At 39.6% G+C, this 27,049-nt stretch overlaps 2 protein-coding genes across 2 annotated transcripts; both read left to right on the forward strand.

Moving 5' to 3' along the window:
- The first annotated feature begins 468 nt into the window (after positions 1–468).
- lrrn1 (leucine rich repeat neuronal 1) lies at positions 469–9,645 on the forward strand. The gene is made up of 2 exons (XM_074680470.1): positions 469–904; positions 6,653–9,645. Exon 2 carries the CDS (start codon positions 6,810–6,812, stop codon positions 8,961–8,963), a length of 2,154 nt encoding a protein of 717 aa, XP_074536571.1. The 5' UTR covers positions 469–904; positions 6,653–6,809; the 3' UTR covers positions 8,964–9,645.
- Positions 9,646–17,278: 7,633 nt separating this feature from the next.
- setmar (SET domain and mariner transposase fusion gene) lies at positions 17,279–20,782 on the forward strand. The gene is made up of 2 exons (XM_074674979.1): positions 17,279–17,529; positions 19,227–20,782. The coding sequence occupies exons 1-2, from the start codon at positions 17,449–17,451 to the stop codon at positions 20,022–20,024; spliced, it is 879 nt and encodes a 292-aa protein (XP_074531080.1). The 5' UTR covers positions 17,279–17,448; the 3' UTR covers positions 20,025–20,782.
- Positions 20,783–27,049: the final 6,267 nt, after the last annotated feature.

Raw genomic sequence — 27,049 nt, forward strand, 5'->3', positions numbered from 1 at the left:
TGAAGACAACAATGCTCCATCATATGAAGGAGTAAACTTTAAAAATACAAAAAATTATTTATTTATTTAAAAAGAAAAAAAAACTCCAGGGAAAAACGCTTTAAGGAAACAAAAGTGGGTTTATATGAGGGCTGCAACAAGAAAAAGCAGATCCTAAAAAGATTAAGATAAATGAGACAAATGAGACCCTTTGTACAAGAAAACTCAGCAGAAGTTGCTTTAAAGACCAGAATATATTTTTTGTTTTTTTGGATAGAGAGTTCACTGACACTAAGGTGCATGAACAGAATAAGCCTCTGAGGACACATACTGTGAGGTTGGTGATGCCATCATCATTTTTGTGAGAAGCGGAGGAGGCACAGATTTTTTTCAGCGATAATGCCGTGTACCACCCCCCATCTCCCAACAACCCTTCGCCCCATGCCCCTCCGCCTTCTCCTGTCTTTGTTCTCATCACAACAAGCCCGGAGCAGATGGTGCTCTGCTTTGCTTGGCCGACGGTGACAGACAGTCGCTCTCCACCAATAGCCTGCTGGGGAATCAGCTGACTAGTCTGGACAGCGCCAGGTGTTTTTATCATTCTTCTTCTCCATCTGTAGGACGAGCAGGCAGTGGCGGGAGTGACAGAGAGGGAATATTGCAGCGACAAACCGGTCGTTGGTGGGTTGCAGCAGGTTGGAGATCTCTCTGCAGACCGCACCATGCTTTTCTACGACGCGCCTTGGGGCTGATCGGATACCAAGCGACAAATCGCTGTAAACAGCCACCAGCTGACCCCCCATGATACCCCCCTCCCCTCGGCACCACAACACTGATCTTATTTATTGTTATGTATTGACGCCGGGGTCGATATCTGGATAAAGGACCTGTCTGCTTGGAAACATAGGACTGGAATGCCAACAAGGTGAGCCCCCGCACAACTGAGATGACTGCTCTCTAATGTTGCCTTGTAGCTTGTTTTTGGCTGCATGCTTAGAATAAATTAATAAATAAAAACAGAGTGATGGGGGTAATCGCCACACTCTCAAAACACTGGATCAAATTGAGCATATCATTTGGTCTAATTTGTAGTGTTAGGCTCCAGCTTCCTTTTTTAAATCAGTTTTGTAATTGTAAAAAAAGAAGACCACACAGAGTTAAGAATTATTTAGGATGCAGACACACTCAAGGACATGATCGGCTCTTCTTTTTAAGCAGCCCTGGTTGAACTGTCGATCCGGGGTGAATTCGGATTTCAATTCATGAAACGTTTCGGCTTCAGGCATTGTTTCCTTTGATGCATCCATCCTGAAGCGGTATTCTACGAGAAACTTTGATCTCGTCCGTGGTACTTGCCATGCCAGAAGAAGAAGAAGCTGCGTGCGACGTGCGCGACGTTGTGTGAATGTGATTTGCATATTAATGTCAAAGTATGTCGGCAGATGTCTCGATGCCTCTGTTCTGAGCAAGAAATCGCCGAGTCGTCTTAGTGCTTAGTGGAAAGACAGACCCTCTAGGGTGAAGATAGGATGATAAGAATAGGATTGCATTGGCAGGGGGTCTATTGTGGTCCACAAACGCTGTTCCTGTCGCTGCAGCTGTTGCGCTTTTGTGATGGAGACTTCTGATCTGGATCCCTCGATTTGAGGCTGAGGGACTCAGTTTTAAAAGTCATGATGATATAAATTCAGATCTTGGGCTTGGCTTATCCTGCTTTAAGTCAATCCTCCTATGATAATGTTTGTGACCTCCTTTGAAAGCAAAGTGTTGACAGTTTTTTTTTTTTTTTTTTTTTTTTTTTTTTAGCCTTCAAGTCAAACATAGGCGAGTGCCTAAAATCGTTGGCTTAAAAACAGCCTGTTCAATGAAATACTCCAGAGTCTAGTGTCACCATATGTAACAGCTCATTGCTTGACTCTCCTGACCTGTTGTCTCACAAAGCACTTTTGGTTCAAAGTGAACTTAAAGAGCAAAACAGGGCAGAATTCAATTTATTACTTTCATCTACCAAAGGGAAGACCCTTCCTTATGTGAACAAACCGCACAATAATTCACTGAAGCATGAAAGTGCACACTCAAGAAGTCTGTTTTCTGTAAATTTGTGTCATTTAAGGATGTATGTGTGTTGTGTGTCCGCACAGCAGGGCTCATAAGAGGGGGCAAAGCGCTTCAGCCCCACCCCACCTCATCCCCCAGTCACCAGCAGTGGGTAGCTGGGTAGTGGGACATGGGGGTGGGGGTAGGGGGGTCTAGGGTATTGAGCTTTGCTCAGAAAAAAAGCAGAGGCATTAACCCTTTGTCCTCTGTGGGCTTAAAGTCTCAGACACTAGGCACAGTTACAGTTCAGCTGACCCTACCTTTTAGAAACTTCAGGATGAATAAAAGTGCAGCCATCTATCTGTATAAGCACATGTTTGGATGTGTCAGAGAGGGACATTATGAGGCACACCTGGTTGGCTGTCCTCAACAGTCCTTCAAGCTCAGACAGGTTTTAGAAAAGACAGCGAACAGACTGCCTGCTTTACAACAGTGATGGATACAATGGGCTATCTATCCTTTCTCTATCTTTTTCCACATTTTTGATGACAGTGAAAAAAATGATGTTTCTGTTGACTCTTTGCCCCTTTTGTAAGTAATTGTTCATTGACCCTCAGCCTACAAGTCAAATCAAAGTCAATTGGCAGGGAATTAATATCCTCTTCTCTTAAAGTGTCCAGAGGGATGGTGTGCGCTCTGGTTGAAGGTGAACTGGGTGCAGCAATGAAGCTGTTGTTAAATCAGTAACACGAGTATTCCTGGGTAGCCCATTGATGTACAGTTAACATAACGTTAGTTATCAAATGCATATATATCACTTTAATAACATATTAACACACCAGAGATCCAGAAAAGCCTTTTCCCTGTGATACATTTGTTGTCATATCTTTTTAAAGGTTCACATCAAATGTGTTTGGTACTTATGAGCTATTTTTAGCACTCAGGCTAATTTCCCCCCTTCAGCTTGAATGAGACTGATGTAAGGGAGCAGAATGGATGATATCAAATCTTTTTAAAGAGGAATGCCAAGAGCAGCAGGTACAGAAACAAACAACCAGAGAATTCATGACAACTTGCTGTTAATACAGTTAAGGAGAGAAAAATCTTTCAGTAAGGTATCAAAGGTTAAGAAGTAGCTGCAGGTAAAACCTGTTTTCTTTTTTGGGGGGGGTTGTTTAGTGTTAGCTGTAGGCATCTACTGAATATAGTGACTAGATTGACTTCCATTTCTTGAAAAGTCCTTTATTAAAGCTAAACATTATCAGCACCAATACAAGTATTTATCTCTAATATTACAAAATAATACTGGTGTGTTTTGTTTGGAAGCATGTTTCATTACAATTGAGCTCAAAGTGCTTAGAATAAAGACACAGAGAAACAATAAAAAAATGCACTCAGCCTTGAATAACATAAAAACCGAATTAACAAAGCATACACCCAACATACATCAGAAACACCCCGCAGCCATCCAGCATAAAAAGCAGTTTATACTGTTAATTGACTGACAGAAACATCCCCTAACTTTATTAACAATGAACTAATTTCATAAAGTCATTATGACATAGTCATTTATCGCTGATGAGCAGCAGTAATCCATACATTCTGCTCTGATTCATGCAATAAATTAAAACAAGTCATGTATTGTTTTGGTCGAATATTGAAACTGCAAACCAACAATCAAGAAATTATTCACAAATGGGATTATCACCGCTACACCAGGCTAGATGTTTCTGAGTTTCTGCTAAAAAAAAAAAAAAAAAAAATCAGTGTAAAGTGACCCATTCCCCTCATCTGAGCTAGAATCAAACACCCAGCTAATCTTCACTGCAGAATCTCCATCTGCTAATCCTGATTTGTGAAAATAAGAAAACATTACAACTCCCTGTGCTTCATCTGAAAGAGCACAAACTGTGGTATCCCTGCTTTATCAATGCCCCACCTCTTTCTGTAAAGAATACCTGATATAGGAGGAGCAGAGCCCTGCTTCTGTCTCCTTAAGCTGCTGTTGCCAGGCAGTTTGTATTCAGATGAATTTGTCAGCTCTCCTGTTTGAAAGCCTCTTAAGTGCTGTCTCCTTAAGCTGCTGTTGACCATAAAGTGCCGTGATAAAGAAGCTGCAATGGGGCTACGGTTGTGCCGTATGGCTCTGTGCTGGTTGGGTGCCTTGTTGAGCCAATTTTACCTGACAGAGTGATGGGATCTTTTAAGTTTAGCTGAGAACCATTATTGTCATTCAGTGGGTTTGATTCATGGCTGATGTCACTGAGTTCAAAGAGATGTGAAATACATGGTTAATTTTGTAGCATCATTTTCAACACCAAGAATTAAAGGCCAGACTCTAGGTGAGTTGAGAAATGGGATTTGGTCACAATAGCCTGGTGGTCATAGTAAAATAGATTTAAAGATGGAAAAGCTCTGCTACTGAATCTGTCATGATCAAAAGCATTGTATGACAACCAAAGAATTTTCTTCATCCACATTGTGCAGAGTGTAAATTCATATTGGAGCCCCCTGTGGCTTTGAGAAGCCTGTGGGACATAGCAATCTTAGCAAACCAGCTTGGTTACTTAGCCGTGGTAAGTGGTGATCAGCCTCATAGATATATATTGTTAGGAAACAATTGCACCAACATGAATTTTGAGAAGTCATCAAGTTACACTGACACACCCTCTGTGCTGTCAAGGGATAATGTTAAAGATGAAGGGTAGAGGCCAAAAATATTTTTTCAGTTCTCTTACATGCAGGAGAGTTCTTTAGTGCACTGAAAAAAAGTACATGTTGGATTTACTTGATTTAACAGTAGATATTGATTGCACAGATTTTTTTTGCTTCGGCAACATCTTAAACAAATGAGTTAAATTAACACAAGCTATTTATATTCAATAAACCTGTGTAATTTATGTTGATAAAGTGTGATTGAAATATGTTTTGATTAAGTAATCTGAGCTCTTGGAATATTTTTAGCACTTTATTCCCACACTATGCAATAACTTTTACTCCAATACTATTTGATCCCTTAAATACTACGTTATTTCCATGTTACATGTTAGTGTTACATGTTGGTGCCAATTATACAATTTTACACTTGACTATTAATACTTCACAGTGACTTTGTGTGTTGGTGCTGCTTCAGCAACATTAGTCCGTAAGACCATCAAATCTTAAGAAAAAAGTTTGAAATAGGTGCATAAGCTGTCTGGTGCAAGTTCCTTTGAAAGGATTGGGATAATCAACTAGTATAAAAAATTATGTGTGTGTTTATTAGGACAGAATTTTTTTTCCAAGCTAGATGACATTCAATAAAAGTGAAAAAAGTCAGGGTCCTATGACTTAATGTGAAATGCTGAAAAAAATATATTCAGACACATGTGGCATGATTCAGAACATAAAAACAAAACATACGTTTTTTTTAAAGGGTCAGAATTTTTTTCTTGACCTTGCTTATGTCTGTTCTATCACAGTCTATCTTAGAAACAGGTGAACACTGTTTAACGATATATGTACAAAAAATAATCACAGACCACATGTTGACAAAACATGTAATAAGGGGAAGAATCAAGCTTGGGCTTGAGCAGGAAATGTGGATTCCTCTTCAACAAGACGCCCGTACCATAGGAAATAATCAACTGTCTGTAAAAGATATCCCTGCAATCAGTCCAATAGCTGCTGAAACAGTAGAGTCAAGACAAGATTTTTAAATGTCTACATATTGAAAGCCTATCTATCTATCTATCTATCTATCTATCTATCTATCTATCTATCTATCTATCTATCTATCTATCTATCTATCTATCTATCTATCTATCTATCAAGTTTAATAATAATTCCTCTTGTGCCAGTGGTATTACATTTTTTTATTTACATGAATGGTACATTTGTGTATCTCATTTCCAGAAGACCTTGATGGAATTTGATCTGTTTCCCAGTTATTCAGATGCATTTCATGCTTTCATACTCAGAAAATGATCATGTATTGTCCTGATAATAATATCTTGCATTGTCAAATAAAATAGTCTTGCTGGTCATAATCTCTTGATGTGTTTGCAAGCAACATGAAAGATTGTATAACAAACCAGCTATGACACAAATTTGAAGAGGAGTCCTCAGTCACCCCTGGTGACCTGTATTCAGCTGCTCCTTGGTACAGTCATTCTTTGAAGGGGAGAATATCAGTAAGGTGTCAGTACATGGGTAAAATGCTGATTTAATGTAAGCATTTTTAAATTGTTTTTCATCACACTAAGCAAAAAAGTGTTATCACTTTCAGAGGGTATTGTGGTATGAACTCAAGAATGTGTGGGATGAAATAATCAAGTCACAATGTTTTGGCCTGATGCTGATCTTCGTGCCATGAGTTTAATATAAGTTATGTAAATGAGTTAATGAAAGTGTGATTAAAAGAATATAGAGCTGATTGGTGGCATTAGTGTAAAGGATAAAGACTGTCACAGAAAAATGCATGATCAATATCAATACATTACAAAAACCCATCAAACAGTTGTTAAGCTATTTGATGGGGTTGTTTAGACCTGTGATGTTAGCTTGAACAGTGTCAGCAGTCTCTCCTATCTTTAATTATTGAAGGTCAGCTGATATTGTTCATTCTTTCTAAATTTGTGCTTTTCTTTTCTTCCAGTTTTCTGAGGCTTCAAGATCTGGATCAAAATTCTGCCCTCTGCTTCAAGTCCCAACCATTTCTCTCAATTCAAGTGCTGCATCTGTGGAAAGCTGGTTGATGACTGTAACACACTCGCTCCCAAGGTCCTCTACCCCTCCTCCTGTCCCTTTTCAGCATGGCAAGACGGAGGTTAGACTGCTCTCCTCTGGACCGGTTGTTGGTTGGCCTGATACTATTATTGGTGGGACAGTCCTTTGTCCAGAGCAATGAGTGTCCCCAGCTGTGTGTGTGTGAGATCCGTCCCTGGTTTACCCCACAGTCCACCTACAGAGAGGCCATCACTGTGGACTGCAATGACCTTCGCCTGACACGCATCCCGGGGAACCTCTCCAGTGAAACTCAGGTTCTCCTCCTACAGAGCAACTATATTGCCAGAACCAGTGAGGAGCTGGAGCAGCTCTTCAATCTGACTGAGCTGGATTTGTCACAGAACAACTTTAGCAGTATTCGGGATGTTGGCCTTACTAATATGTCTCAGCTCACCACACTACATCTGGAGGAAAACCAAATTACTGAAATGCCTGATTACTGTTTGCAGGATCTAAGCAACTTGCAGGAGCTCTACATAAACCACAATCAGATCAACACCATCTCTGCCAATGCCTTTTCCGGACTCCACAACCTGCTCAGGCTTCACCTCAATTCCAACAAGCTTAAGACTATAAGCGGCCAGTGGTTTGAATCGACACCTAATCTAGAAATCCTCATGATTGGGGAGAATCCTGTTGTTGGAATAGTGGACTTTAATTTCAGGCCACTGGGCAACCTCAGAAGCTTGGTTTTGGCTGGAATGGATTTGACTGAAATTCCTGGAAACGCCTTTATTGGACTTGACAATCTTGAGAGCCTTTCTTTCTACGACAATAAGTTGGTACGAGTTCCTCAGACAGCCCTCCAAAAGTTACCAAACCTCAAGTTCTTGGATTTGAACAAAAACCCAGTCCACAAGATTCAGGAAGGAGATTTCAAGAACATGTTAAGACTGAAGGAGCTGGGCATAAATAGCATGGGAGAGCTGGTTTCTATTGACAGACACGCCCTGGATAACCTCCCTGAGCTCACAAAGCTGGAGGCCACCAATAACCCCAAATTTTCCTACATTGACCGTCAGGCGTTTCATGACGTTCCAGCCCTGGAGAGTCTCATGCTGAACAGCAACGCTTTGAACGCCCTCTATAAGTCCACAGTGGACTCTCTTCCAAATTTACGCGAGATCAGCATTCACAGCAACCCTCTGCGCTGTGACTGTGTCATCCAGTGGATGGGCTCAAACAGAACCACTGTCCGTTTCATGGAACCTCTCTCCATGTTTTGTGCCATGCCCCCAGAGGTCAGGGGTATTCATGTGAGGGAGGTTCTGCAGAATCATCTGGTAAACATGTGCCTGCCTATGATTTCTCATGATACTTTCCCAAGCCACCTAAACACTGACATTGGCATGACTGTGGTCTTAGACTGCAGAGCCATGTCCCAGCCTGAGCCTGACATCTACTGGGTAACACCAATGGGCAACAAAGTGATGATGGACACTGTATCTGACAAATACAGCCTCAGCAATGAAGGCACACTGAGCATTTTTCATATCCAAGTAGAGGAATCTGGCAGATACACCTGTGTGGCCCAAAATTCAGAGGGCGCTGATACAAGAGTGATAGCTATCCAGGTGAACGGTACCCTGATAGACAGCACTCAGCTCATGAAGATTTATGTCAAACAAACAGAATCTCACTCTATACTGGTGTCATGGAAAATCAACTCCAATGTAATGACCTCTAACCTGAAGTGGTCATCTGCCACCATGAAAATAGACAACCCACATATTACTTATACTGCCAGAGTGCCCGTGGATGTCCATGAGTACAACCTCACACATTTACAACCAGCAACTGAGTACGAGGTGTGCCTCACCGTCTCCAATGTCTATCAACAAATGCAGAAGTCGTGTGTGAATGTGACAACAAAGCAGTTGCCCTTCACTGTCGAAATATCTGACCAGGGTACCAACACTGCCCTCGCAGCAGTGATGGCAACAACGTTTACAATCGTAAGCCTGACCTGTCTGGGGGTGTACATTGCTAAGAGGCTGAAGAGAAAAAACTATCATCACTCTCTGAAAAAGTACATGCAGAAAACTTCATCTATACCTCTTAACGAGCTCTACCCTCCTCTCATCAACTTGTGGGAAGCTGACACCGAAAAGGAGAAAGAAGGCTCATCGGAGAGCAAACCAAGTCAGGTGGACACTACACGTAGCTACTACATGTGGTGAGAGCGACTATCCTCGGGCAGATGTGGCAGCAAGATTCTTTCAGGAGCACAAATAGAAATACTTGCTTCTTAGTGTAAAAGTGAACAGACTCATTTGTTCTTTTCTGTTTACATTTCTTTCTTGGGATTTCAAAGACTCAAAAGCAAATCACAAGCTGAGATTTATAGATCTTTAGTTTAGCATACACCTTTTTTTACCTCTACTTTGGAACCTGATTTGACGGCTTTGTGTAGCTGTCTGGTTTTAGTATTCACTGTGCTTTCTTTAGTACTTATTTTGATTAACACAGCATGAGCATTGTCACAGATGTAGCATACAAGAGAAATGGGAGATCTGATCTCAAAGCATCTTTTTTCACATTCTTGGCTAAACTGTTAGAGACAGTAATCTTGTTTTCTCTTGTTAAACAGTTTAACTGTTGACTGTTGTGCACTGAAATATATATACTAATTTGTCTATCAACTCAAATATAAGCTGGCAAAGTATGTTTAGACTTAATATACTGTCTATTGAATAATGTTAGCTATCCCTCTGTAATGTTGTGTCAGCTATGAATTAAACCACTTGTTTTTACATTAAATAACAGTATTTTTGATTCAGACTTTACGTTTGCAGAGCAGCTACTGTAAACCAGCAATAGAATATGAATGTTATTAACTAGGTAAGCAAAAGTAATGCTTTTTTTATTTTCTTATTTTACAACATAATGTAAACAATCACTGGTTTGTTATGGTTTGCTCACTTTAATATACTGTTTTGAGGAGCAAGTTTAATAAAATCATCTTTCCTCATATTTTTTTAACTGTTAATTCATATTGAGTCGTTCCTTTGAAAAGCACACAAAGTTCACGTTATGTTATAATTTCTGCACTTTTTCAGGTAGGAAGTTAAGTTTGAAAAGCATAATATATTGATAAGAGAAAAAAAGCATTTTGTGTACAAAGTACATTATTCAATATGATAAGCATAGTTGTGAGTGTTAAGGTTAAACAAAAGTGTTGAGACAAATTGGACAACAGAGCATTTGCTTTGGTGAAACAATCAGCAGGAAAACCTTTTTATGATGCCAGAAATATCTCAGGTATAACTCATAAAAAAAACTGATTGGTGGAAATTAATAAGTTCACAGGAACAGATAATGGATAGTAACAGCCACTACCGATGACGTTGGTGACAAATGTTGGTATTTGTCACCAGTTACGAGTTTAATGCTCCAAGTGCATTGTACTGTATGTGGTAACAAACTGTTGTGAAGCTTGAGCCCTCAGTTATTTATCGTTAACCCATTTTAGGTTCCTTTTAAAGGTCCCATATTCTGCTCCTTTCCTGCAGTTTAATATGGATCATTGATGTCTTCATGAAATGGTAGTAACATGTTTTGGTCCAAAAAGCCAATAAATCAAGCACAGCAGCATTGTTTCCAGGCTCTCATAGCCCCTCTGTTCAGAGCGCTCTGATTTAGTGGGCGTGACCTTCATATGTAAATGAACCACCGCTGATACCGCCCCGCTCTTCTGCGTCACTGAGAGCGGCGCCACGAGCTTCGAGTGCACAATGTTTAGAAAACAGCGAAGCACGTTTACCGTAACATTCCAGACTACAACAACAGGCTAACCGCAGCTAAAGTTAGCATCCTAAAGCTAACACAGAGACAGGGGGGACACTGAGGAAAAGCTCTTACATCTGCTCCACAGCACACAGCATTTAAAATACTCACATTTCCAGGGTTTGAGGTTTGTTGGCGGATGGTTGGTGATGCGCCTGGATTCAGGACCAGTCTATTTGCTAGCCCTCTGTTGTACTGTCCAAAGTTGGAAAAGCAGTCGGCCGTGAAGTGACTAGCACACACATGCACAGTTTTACTGAGTGTAGCTGGCACATTTCCTTGATAAATGAACTCTAGTCACTTAATCTTGTCTTCTTCCAAGACAGGAAGCTTGAGCATGGAACTATGTGGCTGTTTACAGCCAAAAACAGAGCAGTGATGGCTCTTCAACTTCAACATTCTCCTACCCGCTGCTGGAGAGATTTCTCTGACCAATCAGGTCAGACTTGCTCGTGATTGGTCAAAAAAGGGACTCGCTGACGTCAGCAAATCCCCAAAATCCAAACAGCCCGTGTTAGGTCAGGATTTTACATTCACAAGCACTACTAAGTACAGGTTTTGTTCTTAAATATCACATTTTGTGGGCTGGGAGGAAAGCCAAAGACACAAATTTCACTAAAAGACTTAAAGTGATTTTGCACAATATGGGACCTTTAACTGAAACAATATGACCACATATTTTCATTTCTTCCCATAAAACTTTATGAGCTACACATAAGTTCTCTCTGTGGTGAAGTAAATTAATTTATTTGCAATACAGTCAATGTCTTTGCAAAGTCCATAACTTGTCTACAATGCACATCTCGATCTCAGTGATTTTCTGTCTAGACTGTAATGTAACACTACTGTCAGTGACTGAGGAAACTTTATTATAGAATGGCTCAAAAACTCTTTCATCCTTTCCCTTCGTTGTATACGGATGGAGATATAAGGAAAATGGTCAGCGGCTTGGTAAGGACCCGTGTCTTTATTTAGCTGGGAAATGTGTACAAAGGAAATCCATGTCAGCTCAATCTGACATTTGTCAAGGTGTACATTGAAGCCACTGCTCTGAAAAATCTGCCGCTGTCCTTTAGTGTGCCTGAACGGACAAGCCTTTATGTCGTCTCAGAGGGTAGCCTAGTAACAGAGCAGAAATCAGCTCATTGGAACGGCCATCAATGAAAGCTTTTCAAAGCATGTGCTCGAGTCGGCACCATGTCCCATTCCAGGGGCCTGTTACCATGACAACCCCCACCTCCATCCACCATCGGATGCTTAAAGCCAAGTCAGAGAATTCCCAAGAGCCTGAATGAACAATGTCAACTTCAAAAACCTGCAGGTGGGGAATCACCAAACTCTCATCCTAAGGTGTGGTCGAGGTTACCTTGGAGTATGCTCACTCATCTGTCTTCAGAAACTGCTGATTTGGCGTAATCTCTGCTTCAAGAGACAAGGGACTTGGCAGATATACTATTCCAAATCTGATTCAGACGCTAAGAAAAGACTTACACAATGCTTGATATTTTTTTAATTAGGGAATGCAGTATAGTCATGATCTGTATAATACATGGACATGGCCCCTGTGATGTCATCCACTGGTTTCTAAAGCAGACTTTTGAAGCCTATTGTTGGCGCTTTGTTGAAAAAGCTGACTCAACCTCCCTTTTGGTCTCCCTGCCTGACAGAGGTGCTACAGTGCCTCTACTTGTGCAAAACTTGTAATCCTTCAACCTGTTTGATTATTTTGTTTCTATTCCATTGCAACCATACATTATGCATGGTTAAAGGGGCTGTGAGGAGTTTCAAAGAGATGTTGAAAAAGTCTCCTTTTCTAGATATGCGGCCGATCATAATCCACACTTTAAAATGAGATTATCTGCACCAATATAGGTTATTTCAAAATGATACTTCTTAGCTACCTGATCAGACCAGATTGATTTACGACATGTGTCTCTATGATAACCTCACACAGCTGATGAAGTTGAAGGTTCTCTTCAGAATATTTCATATACAATGATGGGAACACATTAAACTAGCAATGGGTCATTTGTCCTCTGTAGGAGAACCGATTGGCTCCATCGTTTCATTTCTGAAAGATCTCATATCTGAGTGACAGATGGTTTTGAAGTTTGCTGAAGGCAAGTCGCTGCAGTACACCTACCGATGCATCACAGCACAAAGGGCAAGTTCAATGACTCCAAACAGATCAAACTTTGCAAGCCTGATCGTCCAACATGTGCAGTCTTTTTAATATAGGGTAGAAAGACATGAGTCCCACATGTAACAGCAAAACAAGGACACTTCTCATTGTTGAATACTCTTTACAGCTTGGATCATTTGACACCCTTTACTTTTAAACAATATCACTTTTGAAAACAAAACTAGATTTAATTTCTCCTTTGGATAATTTAGACTACAATCGCCAGGGCTGAGGTTGGTAGTACTGGATAACCTGTATTGCCAATACTTGATAAGCCTAACTGTATTTGTATCATTTATTTAGATATCACAGTAAGATGGCATAGTCTGGTAAGAATCCGTATGAAACTCATAAAAAATAATGCACTTTAGTTAATCATCTGTTAAAGCATAATGGATCATTGGAGGGATTGTTTCTCTGCTTTCTCTTGGGGACCAATTAAAGAGCTTTGGGTGTTGAGTGCAGCACACTGCCAGTGGGAATTAAGTCACACTGCTGAAACCTGAGCTTGAAGCTCATTACCACATTTCTAAATAGCACCTTCTGTGACAGTGGTGTTTATTTATTTATTTATTTATTTATTTATTTATTTATTTATTTTTTGGAGCAAATACATAATGCAGCTTAAATCCACATAAGTTTGAATTTACAAAATTAAAGAGAAAAAAAAACACAAAAGCATAATTCTTTAGATGATTCTCTTCTGTGACATGAAAGGGGGACAACAATGGGTCTGTTCTATTGGAGGAGGCCTTTACCTATTGCTCTATTGATTGCCAAGACTTATTGATTAGTTGTTTGAGGCAACACAACAGGACCATTATACAAACATCATTTTTGTTTCTCTCTGAACGTTTGTGTTACCATAAGCAAATTTCAGTGGATAAAAGCCATGCTGCTTGTTTTTTAAGAGTTTCAACAGGTTCTGATTAAATATGAAACAGAGATTAGTAAATAAAGTGTGTGGGAAGTTGGTGCAGGGGTGTGCCTTTAAAATTAGATAAACACTTAGTTGGCTGATAGGGCTGTGCTACCTTATATGTCACATGAAAACATCTCAACATGTTTTTCCCAATAATGCCGTTAGGTTTTTTTCTTCTTCTTTTCAATAAACAAAGTTACGCATGTGTGAAGAGAAGGTCATCCATTCGCCCCAAAAAAAGAAACAAGACTTGCACCTAAACTCTAACACATTTACTCAGAAATGTTACGCACAACATCAACAGTTCAAGTTGTAGGTCTGTGCAGATTTCATTTTCTTTTCTTCTTTTCAGAAGTAATTCATTTAGATGAGATAGAATTCTCCCTAAACCTAACAGGAAAGACTGGGTAGAGGACTAAAAGCATGTGGGCAGGAGAAGTTGGTTAACCCAACAGAACAAAATGGTAGTTACAGTAATTTTGATGAGCTGGGTTGACTCAAAGTCTAAGTGGGAAGCTGTGTTGATGGGTTGTCAAGGAGAATGTGTCATTGGTAGCACAGAGTGATCTGAGGCAGCTATGTGGCTCTCATAGTGTTGATGATCAGAGGCTGGGCAGTGAGTGCTGAAGTGCTGGGTCTGGAGGGAGGCACAGTTGATGAGCAGAAACAATCGAGCATTGGAAAGAGAAGTCCAGAGCCTCTGTGTGGCAGCTAATCAAGAGCAGATGAGGAACGCCAGTGTGGACAAGTGGACAGCTCAGGGCATGGAGACCACTCCCAGCCCCTGAAAGGGTAAAAAGATGATCTAGGTAATAAAGTTGATGTCTTACTAAACAACAACAACAACAAAAAAACAAAAACAAACAAACAGGCAATTAATACTGGTGGAGCTGAGGCCAGTACAAGTACATTTGTTTTGGTAAAGGTATGACAGAAGTATTGCTTCTAAACTGCCCCATGATTGTAAGATGATTGTACTCTTGGGAAATAGAGTCCATTAAAAAAAAAGAAAAAAAAAAAAAAGAAAGAAATAAAAGCTCAATTAAAATAAAAGTCAAAATGTATATGTAATAAAACATGTGATATTGAATATTATTGAATACACAGGTGTTATTTAGGTTTAAACTCAGCAACTCTGAAGTCAAGTTAAAAACATTTTCCTTCTGTTTCCCTCTTAATATCCTTCTCAACTTTTCTGTTTTTCAAATAAACCGTTGGTCACAGAACCAAAAATGTCTTTTAAAGAGATTTATTCTGACAAATTATTTGAGGCGAAAACCTCTGCTGTCTCTCCAAAGAACTAGTTTTCCTTCTGAAACAAAGAGACTGCTTGTTAATACGTCTATTAGAAACACAGACATGGAAACAAAGGATATTGATTGGACTGGAAGAATGGCGCCTTTTAATTGACTCAATATGATTATGGAGAACATGCCCTGCAAACCTGATTAGTGTGAGCTGTGCATTGATTGCTGTACATTATGTATTGTTGTTGTTCACTTTTGTGTATAATCCATAAAGTGAGTGGGAAGAATCTTAGTTTCCTTAAATCCTCTGGATAGTTGGGGTGCACTGGCAGTAATTTTGTGTAAAATGAAAAAAAAAGGTTGTTGTCTCACTGTGTATTTACACATTATGGCATTACTGGAGTGCGAAAGGTCTGACATGTAAACACACAGTAGACATCATATCCACACACCAGCAAGGACACAGAAAGAGTACTGTTCTGCCTAGATCTGCCCCTGTTTTATTACCTCTGAGGAAGAATCAGAGACAGATCAAGTTTGTTCTACCATCACACCTCTGTGTGTTACCCATTTTAGACTGAATGTGGAAAAGTTCATTTTGTGTTGATACTCCTGCTTTGTTTGATTGACATAACAGTAAAGATGACAAGCAGGTTTAAATGAAAACAGAAACACTGAGACACAGCTCCTTGAAAATGTGGTTTGACTACTTTACTCTGCTGCTTGTAGTGTCATCACTGCACAACACGTCTGACTTTTTAGGTCTTCTGATGAATTGTTTTTTTCTGCCTTTGATAAATTAGCGGGGCACTCAGAAAAACCGCTTGAAACCGCTGGAGTCAACTCATCACAATCATCTCAACTGAAGCTGACAAAGGCAGATGGAGGGAACCTTTAAGATGAGTTCTCCACACACAAACGACTGTATCCACTGAGAGTCTGCTTTTCCTTTACAAGCTCTGAGAGGCATCACAGTCAATTTAAAACCAAGTCAATCAGCGCAGTAGCAGAGGGAGTGCGACTGTTGTTTATAGCCTCTCCAGAGGACATTCTCCGTCATGCTGGTGGTTTGTTAATCAATAGGGTCCAACCACAGAGTTTCTGCTCTTTGGTGTTGTGAAAGTGTTCCTATGTGAGCCAAAGTAATGCTGACAACAGCACGACTTCTAACTTTTATCTTTAGTAGGGATAGCCAAACAAATTCATGTCATGTTTTCAAAAAAAGTCCCTTCCACTGCAATTGGAAATGTTTTATGCAGCAGGTGGATTACAGACTCTAATGTTGTACTCAAGTGAAACAGATTTACAATATCTAGAAAGTTCCTGAGCTGGACTTTACCACAAGTATGCATGAAAAAAAACTTACTTCCTAGACTTGTGAGAACACTAACACTGTCCAAAGTAGAGTAAGAAAAAACCCAGGGATGCAGAAGCAAAACTTAAGGTTAAGGAACAGATAGATGTGGTGATTTCACCAATACAATGAAGCAGGAGCATCAGAGGCAGGAAGGCTCATTAGGAGTGAAAAAAAGGCTTGAAGAAAGCTGGAGAGAAATGTGACAAAGACCTGGTGGGCTCACTGTCTCTTTAACAGACAGGTTACCAGGTCATATGATAACATAGAGATTGCGGAACAACCAGTTACCGCCTCTAAGTCCAAAGAAGTCCAGGCTTTCACCTCTCATTAACTCACATTTTGTTAAGAGTAGGATATGGACAACGGATCAGATGTTTAGGGTAAGACATTTCACCGTTTCTCACAAAATATTTTCCTGTTCTGAATTTGGTGGCAGTGACACCTTTTAAAAAAGTTGAAATGGGGCAAAATAAAATAATAATAATAATAATAAAAATGCTAAAAAATGGCCTACAATGAAAGACCTGTCAAATTAAAACCAATGTTTGGTAATTTGAGACACCAAGAGAATACCCTAAGTTGTAAAACATAAACACCTTAAAAATATTGTTGTTTAATTTGTTACACTTAAACATCATCCATAATTATATACAACTTTTATTGTCAATGTATTATGCATTTAAGAGTAATACCCTTACATCAAAATCATGACGAAGAATATAGATTTCTTTTACCTTGTATTTTTTTTGCTGCAACTTCGAGCTTGATACTTGACCCTGGCAAGTAATATTTCACCATCTTTACACGTGATTTTGGTCGCCCACTCTCAAAGTAGGACGTCTGCATTAGCTACTTTTAATTTTGCATTTCAAAGTAGAAACACTTGTTTCCTCAAGCTGTGACAATTTAACTGAATTTACCTTATTTGCATAATTTTAATAGCTACTTTACCAATCAAACGTATTTTTATGTTTACTATATAGTCCAAATGGTCCCTAAGTAAAGAAGAGTCATACCACAATGTATCGCTAGAGGGAGCTCTCCTCTGAGAACAAACCGGATGTTGCAGTTTGAACAGTTGAGTCTTTACCCAGCTGATGAAAACATTACTGTAGTTAAAAACTTGTGACATGAGCTGTTTCATACAGTCTTTGGACATGAGTGCTGAAAAATGACTTTGGATCTGAGCAACGGTCTCGAAAACGTCCCCGTTTCTTTCGAGGGGAGTTCAGCAACCCTTCCTAAATTTGAGGTAACGTTGCTTGGTATGTTTTTACAACCAGTGAGTCCCATGTCATCACATAGGTAAATGAAGCAATGAGCAGGCATCTCTTCAGTTCACGGGATTTAATGGTTACTATTAAACGTGGTAAAGAAGTGTCCTGTGGTTCATGCTACGCGAGTTAACGGAAGTGCTGTGCTGTGTCTATTTTCAAAAGCTAGGCTGACCTCGAACAACAATAAAGGTGCCAACAAAAACGAACATGGGGCAAAAGTTATTAATAACTCTCCAGAGACTGTTCCTGAAGGAGCCAGAGCATTTGTGGATTGAAGGCTTTAAAGAAAAACTTTAGAAGAGGACAAATACATACATGACAGTTAGCAGATGTGACTTAAAGCAAAAAGCTTGCACTAAAGATGACCATAAAGCTTAGCATGATTAAAATGAATTAATCTTGAAGGTTGTCATGAATATGAAAATAAACTACAGGGACCAAAGTTGTTTACTGCACCAGGCTAGTAGAAAAATTTGCAACGAGTTTCATATGCTGGTAAATATGATAAAAATACACATAATCTCTTTCTTTTTTTACTGTCGAACATTAAATCACACTAACCTTTTCTTGTTTTAGGTCAGTTATGATTACCAAAATTATTTTTATTTGCAAAGTGCCAGAATAATTTTAGAGAAAAATTATTACAGATTTTCAATTATTTATTACTTTTCTCTAAATTTAAGAGGTCACATTAATTCCCTTAATGTTTAGTTGCATTTCCTCTAAACCGTATGGCTGGAGTTAAACGTTTTTGGTATCCTTCCACAAACTCCTCACAATAGTTTGCCAGAATTTTGCAAATAGAAGTAACTTAGGTAAGCCTAACTGACTTAAAAAGAGAAAAAAAATATGATTTAATGTTGAAGAATAAAACAATGCTGTTGATCTTTTTGCAGCATATGTACATTTCTGGTTTCATCTGTACTTCGATTCTACGGCTCTGATATATAACCTACACAAGGCTTGTTCGAACTTGCAAAAGTAACACGCTACATGTGTCTTTTTTTTTTGTTCCTGTTTTCATGCATAGCACAGCTATTGTCAGAGAAACTGTACATTACTTATTTTGTTTCAAGAGACACACTGCTAAAAAAAAACACTAAGTCAGCATGAGATGCTCTCTGTTTATGAGGCTAATGATGCCTTACTGATGCTGTAATAATCATCTGCAGTTTAATAAACAGCAGATGGCAGCACATCATAACATTTAATAGGACAGTGAACAGCACAGGCTGTATGCACTGTAAAAATAGTGCTTTGGTGAACACTTTTTGCACCCATGTTGCTGAAGAGGGCTGTTCAGTATGTTATTATATATATATGTATGTATATATATATATATATATATATATATATATATATATATATATATATATATATATATATATATATATATATATATATATATATATGTTATTAAAAAATCAAATTAGAAGTCATAATAGTAATATTGGTAATAATATATGTGCTTATGTCTGAAGCTTCTAAGTAACACACGCTGCCTGCTAAAAGCGCTGGTGAATAGGATCCTATAGCAAAACCTATGGATAATACATAATTAGGTCAACCTGTAAGTTGTTTAAGCTGTAAATTAGATAATAGCAATAACCTAGTAGTATAATTAGTGTTGTAATTTGGTTAAAGAGTTTAATTTGGATTTTATTTTTTCCAGTACTCGCCAGACAATATTCAAGGACCAGGATGCACTTCTGACCCCAGTGAAGTCACCCTTCCAGGATGTTCCTGTCTTTCCCGTTCCTGCTTGACTGCGAGCTGCTCCTGTCTCCAGACTCATGGACAGGCGTACAGCAGCACAGGTTCACTGCTGAATCTGAACAGCACTGACTCAGACTACTGCTCACCTGTGTTTGAGTGTAATGCTCTCTGCAGCTGCAGTGATCTGTGCTCCAACCGTGTGGTTCAGAGGGGGTTAACGCTTCGGTTAGAGGTGTACTGCACTGGGAACAGAGGCTGGGGAGTACGGACTCTAGAGCCAATTCCAACGGGGACTTTTGTTTGTGAGTATGCAGGAGAGGTGATCAGCTTTGAGGAGGCCAGACGCAGACAGCTTGCTCAGAAGTCAGAGGAAAACAACTACATTATTTCAGTGAGGGAGCATGCTGGTACCGGCTCCATCACTGAGACGTTTCTGGACCCAGCAATGGTGGGAAATGTGGGTCGGTTTCTTAACCACTCCTGCCAGCCCAACCTTTTCATGCAGCCAGTCCGTGTGCACTCTGTGGTACCTAGACTGGCGCTGTTCGCTGGCCGGGACATTGATGTAATGGAGGAACTGATGTTTGACTACTCAGGAGGATACGCCAACCAGCCGCCTTTAGGGGTTCCTTTCTCACACGATACTAACACAGTACAGTTCAACAAGATTAACGGACTTCAGAGAAAGAAGTGTCACTGTGGGGCCAAAAACTGTTTGCAGTTCCTTCCACTGGATTTATCTATTCTCAACTGAAAAAGCTTCATTCTATTCCCATTTGTTTTCACCAGAAAAAATAAACAAGAGAATATTGTATCTGTTAGTTATGGAGGAACAATTTCTGTCAAGCTAGTTGCCATTGTAGATTTTATTTTGAAAGGTCTTCATTGTCATGTCTTGGTCTACTTTTAGTATTCCTAAAACCTTGGTTAACTCACCCTCTTGTTGGAACAAGACATCTGAACTGGTGACCTGCCCATAAAAACAATAAGCTGGGTGAGTCACGTCTTTGCCCTTCATTGTTTCCTGTTTTTTTCTTCCTGTGGTCACCTGACCTTCAAATGTTTCCCACTCTGTTTTGGGATATCATAATAAAAGCTAAACCCTCATGCCAAAAGAAAACCAGGAATATCTTTTTTTTTCCCCAAGTAGTTTTGTAGTTGGGGACTCAGTTTTCTTTGAGCGTTACATTTTATACATAAGAGGATGCTTATTCTGCCATCAACAGTCCTTCAAATATTATTTTGTTCTGGTACAAAAGAATCCTTGTTATTCCATGATTCATGAGTTTAAGGAGCAGAAGCATCATTTAGAAGAAAAAATGAGGGAAAAAATGAGTTCAGAGGTAGACAAATGTATCTTTATGCTCTTAATTGCCAAATTTTTAAAGTTGTATCAGTAAAAAAACAACAGAAATCTTAGTTGAAGTTACAGCTGTCATGTGTTTCCATCAACTTGACATTTCTCTGTCTTCACACATCACCCACCAGAGATCATTTCCTCATCGCACTCAAACCACAGGGGGGGTGGGACCAATTAAAAAGGGCCAGGGGGTATTTTCTTATATAGAAAGAGACTTTTTTCCCCTGTCAGAGGAGGAGTGAAGGTGTCCCAGTTTAGTGTGACCATTCCGAAATCAGGACCTTCCCTTTTCAATCTGACCCCTTTCTAGTCTAGACCTGCTTTCATCTTATTAATATCCACATCTGGGTTAATTAGGATGGAGACCGTTTTTCATCTAGAAATAGGAACTGCTCTACAGCCACACAGGGGCTGAGAGAGACTAAATGGTGTGGGGGGGGGGAGATGTGAGCCCTCTGCTGATTGGAGACTACTGTCAAGCTGCCTGGTTTTTGTGTCACCCAGATGAGAAGTAAATGTTGCATCTGTTTTATTTTCATGAAACCCAGGCTTAATAATTAGGAACCATTACTGCTGAAAAGGTGTTCATTCACTAATTTTTGACTCAGTTATGTTAATTAATATTTTGAACTCAATAAAATGAGAAAAAAATATTTGACAGCCTTTTTATCAAGTTAAGATATCAACCAGAGATAGAATTAGCTCAACTCTCTTTGTTTTTATGCTAACCTGTACTAACTAGATGCTATGTGTTAGTCATACACAGCTGTGGTATTAGACTTCATATTACTGGGTGCAAAACAACAAAAAGCTTATTATTCTGCAAAATAAGGGTGCTAAAAACTGATCAAAAATCAGTTAAGGGTGGTTACAGAAACCAAGAAATAGACCAAATCAAGGTGAGGGTTGTGATGGATAGCTGCTGTGCAACACATGGACAACATGTAACGTACAAAGGTAGGGTTTATCATGAAAAACACTAAACTGCCATGTAGAGAATCACTGCTGGATGTCTGCTGTGGCCGTGACCTTGAGGAAAATTAGGACAGTGATTATGTAGAGAAAGAAAAAACTCCAGGCATCGCTCAAACCAAAGGAATTGTATAAAAAGTTTTGGGTCAAGGCTTCCTGTCAGCTAAATCATGAGTGTTGTAAATTGGTGTAACAGGTTTTATTTACAGTACAGTAAGAAGCCCTTAGTCCTCTCGATTCGAGGTCCTCTCTGTTAAACCATTGTGATAAACGAGATTCCTCTGTCCTTTCAGGAAAATCTACTACGAGCATAAGAAAAATGTACCCCTCTCTAAATAGATGACTCATGTCATTCTTGAGTCAGACGTCCCTGGAATCCCTATGGCAACCAGCTCCATCTACGAGAGGTGATATGGACGGCAGTGTTTTGGTTCGGAGGTGCAGGAAGGCTGTCCTCAAATCCTGCTGGCTGAAGTCCAGGGCTGAAAATGAGTGGCTCTTTTCAGGACTGTCACCTAGCAACTACCAGTTAATCACATGAGATGACCCCCCCTCCACCAACACCAACACCGCCACTCACCCCTCACAAAACAAACATGTTGAGTGTTGCTTGATATTAACTAGCCTAGTATGATGGTGTGTTGTAGGGTTTTTGTATCTCAGAAACTTCTTGGGAGGAAATAAATGAAATAGCTTATGTGGGCTTACCTCTGCATACCTGAGACAGAGTCCTTGTAGTTATTGGGTTTTTCCTTATTATGTTGTGAAACCAAAATTAATTGTGTCACAGGTGTCTTGAGTCAGTGTCAGAGCAGGTCATCTTTCATCAGTAGATTTGCCATCTGATCCCTGCACTCTACAGAGCTTGTCCCTCCCCCTGTTTGAAGTCACTACAGCTGAGTGGAGCACCCTTCATCAAGGTGGATGGATCAGCTAAAAGACAGACTGTGAGGACTCCCCTCACTCTCATAGATGCAGGAACTTTGTGACAAAGAAATAATAAATAGTTTACATGAATACCTTTGAAAAGACTTAGAAATATCCGTCCACAAGGTGAGAAACACGCCACCTTCACATGTGTAAAAAGAAAACACTTCACGATGACAAAAAGTTGACAAAGAGGAACTATGGTCTAAATCTACCTCTGGCAGAGTTTTTATTCAGTCACCTTTTTCCACAGTAAGATCGCACACATCTGTGATTGACTTGGTTTGATAACCCCTAAACAATGGTCGTCTTTCAGCCTGATAGTGTGAATGTGTCTCTGTCAGTTCCTGGTATCACAGTTTAACAGATGTAAAACTCAGAAGAAGTCCTAGTTTGGTTTTATACATAGTTTTGTTTATGTGTGCAAATGTTCTCATCAGGTAAGTCTACCCTGATGATCTAAAACTATTTAAGAAAAATGTACACTGCTGGAAGTATTAAACAACCGGCTCTTGCATGATTTTTAGGAGGCAGAAATCTGTTGTTCGACTGGCGAAACACCATTTGAAGCTGTTTCAGGCTTTTTTTTTCAATGGCACAAACCAGCGATAGCTTTGTCACTGTTGCCTGTCTCCTTTCAAGTGTCAGTAAATCCATCCACAGTGCAATCAAGCGAGATCAAAACCAGCACAGGCTGAATCTCCTCCCTGCTAACAGGCTAAATGTGTTGCTCCACATAATGATCCCGGCCTGTCTTCTCCTTCAGAGGTGTCATTTTTGCTGAGTGGCCTTGGTCTTTGTCTGACTGCCCCCTATGTGCTGTATTTTTTTTTTTCACATTGTGGCACGGGCCTGATTTGTACGATCTCCCTGGGTCTGTGGCATGTGGTGGAAACACAGGCAGACAACAGGCATGTCTGAGAATGTGGGAATTGAAAGTGGTTAAAAAAAAACACTCTTATAGCACCATATTTACTTTACTCTGTAAATTAGAATGGGCACCATTAGCATTAATGGGCCATGGTGCCAAAAGATTTAGAGCTCCCTCTGCTGACTGACTGGAGAATAGGTCATAAACCCAATCTCCCTCCTGATACATATGACAGAGGATCGAACTATCAAACTAAAACACAAGCGACTTTTTTTTCTCAAATATGGTTCCTTACATTATAGTTTTTCTTATTAATGCTGATTCATATTGTGCTCATTGTCTGAAGAGTTTCGTTTTAATTCTTATTAGGTATTAGATTTTTGTTTGTTAGCCCTGGTGACAGATAAAATGTATAATTTCAGGCTGAATAATCATGTGAATAGAAGGATGAGATGTCCTTGTCTTGAATCCTACACCCAATGGATAGAAAATCAAATCTCCCTTCTTTTTTTTTTTTAACTTCCTAGTTCCATGTGTATGTTATCCAGACTAGATATCAGCCACAAACAAACTCCATGTCTTCAGCAGATGCTGAATCTATAGGTCATTATATTCCAAGGTGCCAGAAAATACTCAAGCTGCCTCACCGTCTGACTGGATCTGTCAGTAAAGGGAGCAGTGTGTCCTTAAAGCTTTATCTGAAAAAGCTTACTGAATGTACTTTACTGTTTCTCAGTAACATAAAATACCTTTGTATCGTCAGACCACAGCTGTTTTGGTGGGAGACAAAGAAGATGTCAATGGTGTTTTCATATGTGGCTCCTCCCATCACAGATGTGAAGTGGAACTAAAGATAAATTTGTCCCAGAACACCTGCAGCATGCACAGCAGGAAGTGCCGGAGCCCGAGCAGCTCAAGCTGTCACAGCTGCTCTCACCACTGATACAACATACATCTACATATACACATTTCAGTCACACTGACTCTTTAAAAGAGCTTCTCTTATGAGGTTTTTTTTTTGCTCCGAGCTGCCTGTGTGCTTAAAAGTGACTATGTGAGACTGAAAAGAAATATTTAAATCTTGTGAATAATCAAAATTAATAGAGCACGTTTTATGGTCATCCAGATATGACTTCAATAAAATCATTTTGCCTTTCTGCCATCACAATGTCACCTCAACAAACCAAACACTCGAGACAGCTCTCTTGTTTTGGATCTCATATTATTAGTGTTACCTCAGGTGAGCCCACTGAGACTTAACGTTTTGTGGGGAACAGTAACACCTGGTAATGGTGTCTGTCAGGCTAAACTAATTATAAGTGAGACATCACACCTGAGGAATTGTAAACCTTTTGTAACAACACTGACAAAGAGTCTATTCCAAGGGTTTCTGAGCAAGCTAACCACTGATAATCCCATTACCAGTCCCGTTTTACCTTTGCCTCATTAAGCTGAGCTTCGTCTTTTCAGTGCATTATAGAAACATAGACTTTGTTGTTTGCAATATTTGGTACACAAGGCAGCAGATTTTATTATTTTACTACAAAACATAATTGATCTCTCACATTTTTAGAAAGAGGGACGTTTTTGAGAACCAAAGTCAGAATATGTAGTTTTCATGTTTTTATTTATTTATTTTAAATGATTGTTTATCTTGAAAAGTCAAGTTACATGTTACAATATGTTGTGAAAAGTGAAGTGAGGAGTCCTCCGTCCCCTAATGATTTCAGTGGATTACCTGCAGTTAAAGCTGCTTACAGAACATGTCCTGTAGGTTAGACAGGTAAGTTCTGACCACCTCTCTGATTGGGTATTACTCTCCCTCAGTAAGATTAGCTCCAACAGTGTCATTTCAACGGTGTGCTAAAACCCTGCTCTTCTGCACATTTCAGACACATGGTGGATCATTTTCTGGCATACAGTGTGGCACTTATCTGGCTTATTGATTATACTGTAACCAAGGGGATAAGGTGTAGTGATCCTCTCCTCTGAGTGGAAAAGACCCGTGACTCTGACTGAATACTAAATCATTTTTTTCTGCTTCACACTGCTCAGTCTTTGAGCCTGGATAGAATGCGATACCTGAAAACATGCACATAAAATGTATGTTTTTCCCCACACAGACTTACATTCAAGGGTCTGTTTGAATCCAAAACATTTTTCCTACATGTATTATCAAGTAAAGACTCAAAATCACAGGGCCTACTTACCATATTTCTACAGCTGTCCTAATCAGATTATTTCCATTGGGAGTGTGCAGGCCATTATACCAGCATAATTGTCTTTTATTTTTAGTGAGGTATCTCTACCTTTTATTAGTTTGAGTATCGAAACCTGTTGTCTTGCAAGAAAAATAGGAGGTAAGCTCTCTACTCCAGCAATGTATCAGTACGAGTAAAGCCTTAAGGGCTACAACATATGTGTTATATGTATATTGTATAATGTTAAAGGGGCTGTGAGGAGTTTGAAAGTGATCTTGAAAAAAATTCCCCCTCTAGATATATGCACGACCATAATCCACACTTTAAAATTAGATTATCAGCACCAATATTGCTGGTTACAGGTTATTTTAAATTGCTACTTCTTAGCTTCCTGATCAGGACCTGATTGATTTACAGCACGCCTAGGTCTCTATGACAACACTAAGTTTAGGAGTGAGAAGAGATGAAACACAGAGATCTGTGTTTTTCTCTGCTGAAAACAATTTCTGTGATTAATTTTGTAGTGATGGTGGACACAGGAGCCTAACTGTCAGACAGAAAAAGGACAGAAGAGCAGAAGAAAGCTAAACAGAGAAGTGATATGGCCCAAGCTAAAGGCTAATTAGCCTTTAGCTTGGGCTGTATCACTCTGTAACACGTGTTACAGACAAACACAAACGCTGTTTGTACCAATGTTCATTTCAACTCACAGTATGCAGTAGTCTGTTGAAACTTGAGAGTCTATCAATAAAATGAAGAGAGGTCAAGTTAGCTCTACATGGTAGATGACTGGCAGGACATAGCTTAAGACATCTCTTAGCCCACCGGCTGTCTGCTGCTCTAAATATAAACGGCTACTAAACTAATTTCAAACTGACAGTGTTTACTGGTTGTCACGTTAGCCTATAGATACGTAGGAGCACCGAGCTACCTATGTCGCTAACATATAGCTGACTGCTACAACGTTTGCTTGATGTTGCGTTTCAAACCGCAGCGCTACTTAATACCTTACCTTGGCACGATATATCCAGGAAAAGTTGTCTTGAACAAAGAAAATTTGTTTCAATCCGATCTCCATTTAATTCCAAAACAAACACATACCACGCTAAAAGTAATTTACGACAGTGTGCAGAGACTCCAGGCCACAAGGTGGCGAGGGAGTGCAGTCAAAACAGATCCTCCTCATAGCATCTTTAAGTTGTATTTTCCTATATGTTGCTAAACAAGTGATGACATCCTGAAAGGAATATAGAGATAAACAACCCACGGTTCATAAAAGGAGGAAGCATAGATTTTCATACCGCAGCACTGCACTTGTCCATGTCTTACTCCTGTGGGGGTCCTGAGCTAACTTGGATATATCAAACCTCAAACTTTGACAGTGCTGCTGACTCAGTCTGAAAAGACCTACAGAGGCCAGGGAGAGACTGTTAAGTGGACTGTTTACA

The sequence above is a fragment of the Halichoeres trimaculatus genome, unplaced genomic scaffold, assembly GCF_033239565.1.
Source record: "Halichoeres trimaculatus isolate MK-OKI-2021-1 unplaced genomic scaffold, fHalTri1.1 fHalTri1_scaffold_1, whole genome shotgun sequence".
NCBI classification, from domain to species: Eukaryota; Metazoa; Chordata; class Actinopteri; order Labriformes; family Labridae; genus Halichoeres; species Halichoeres trimaculatus.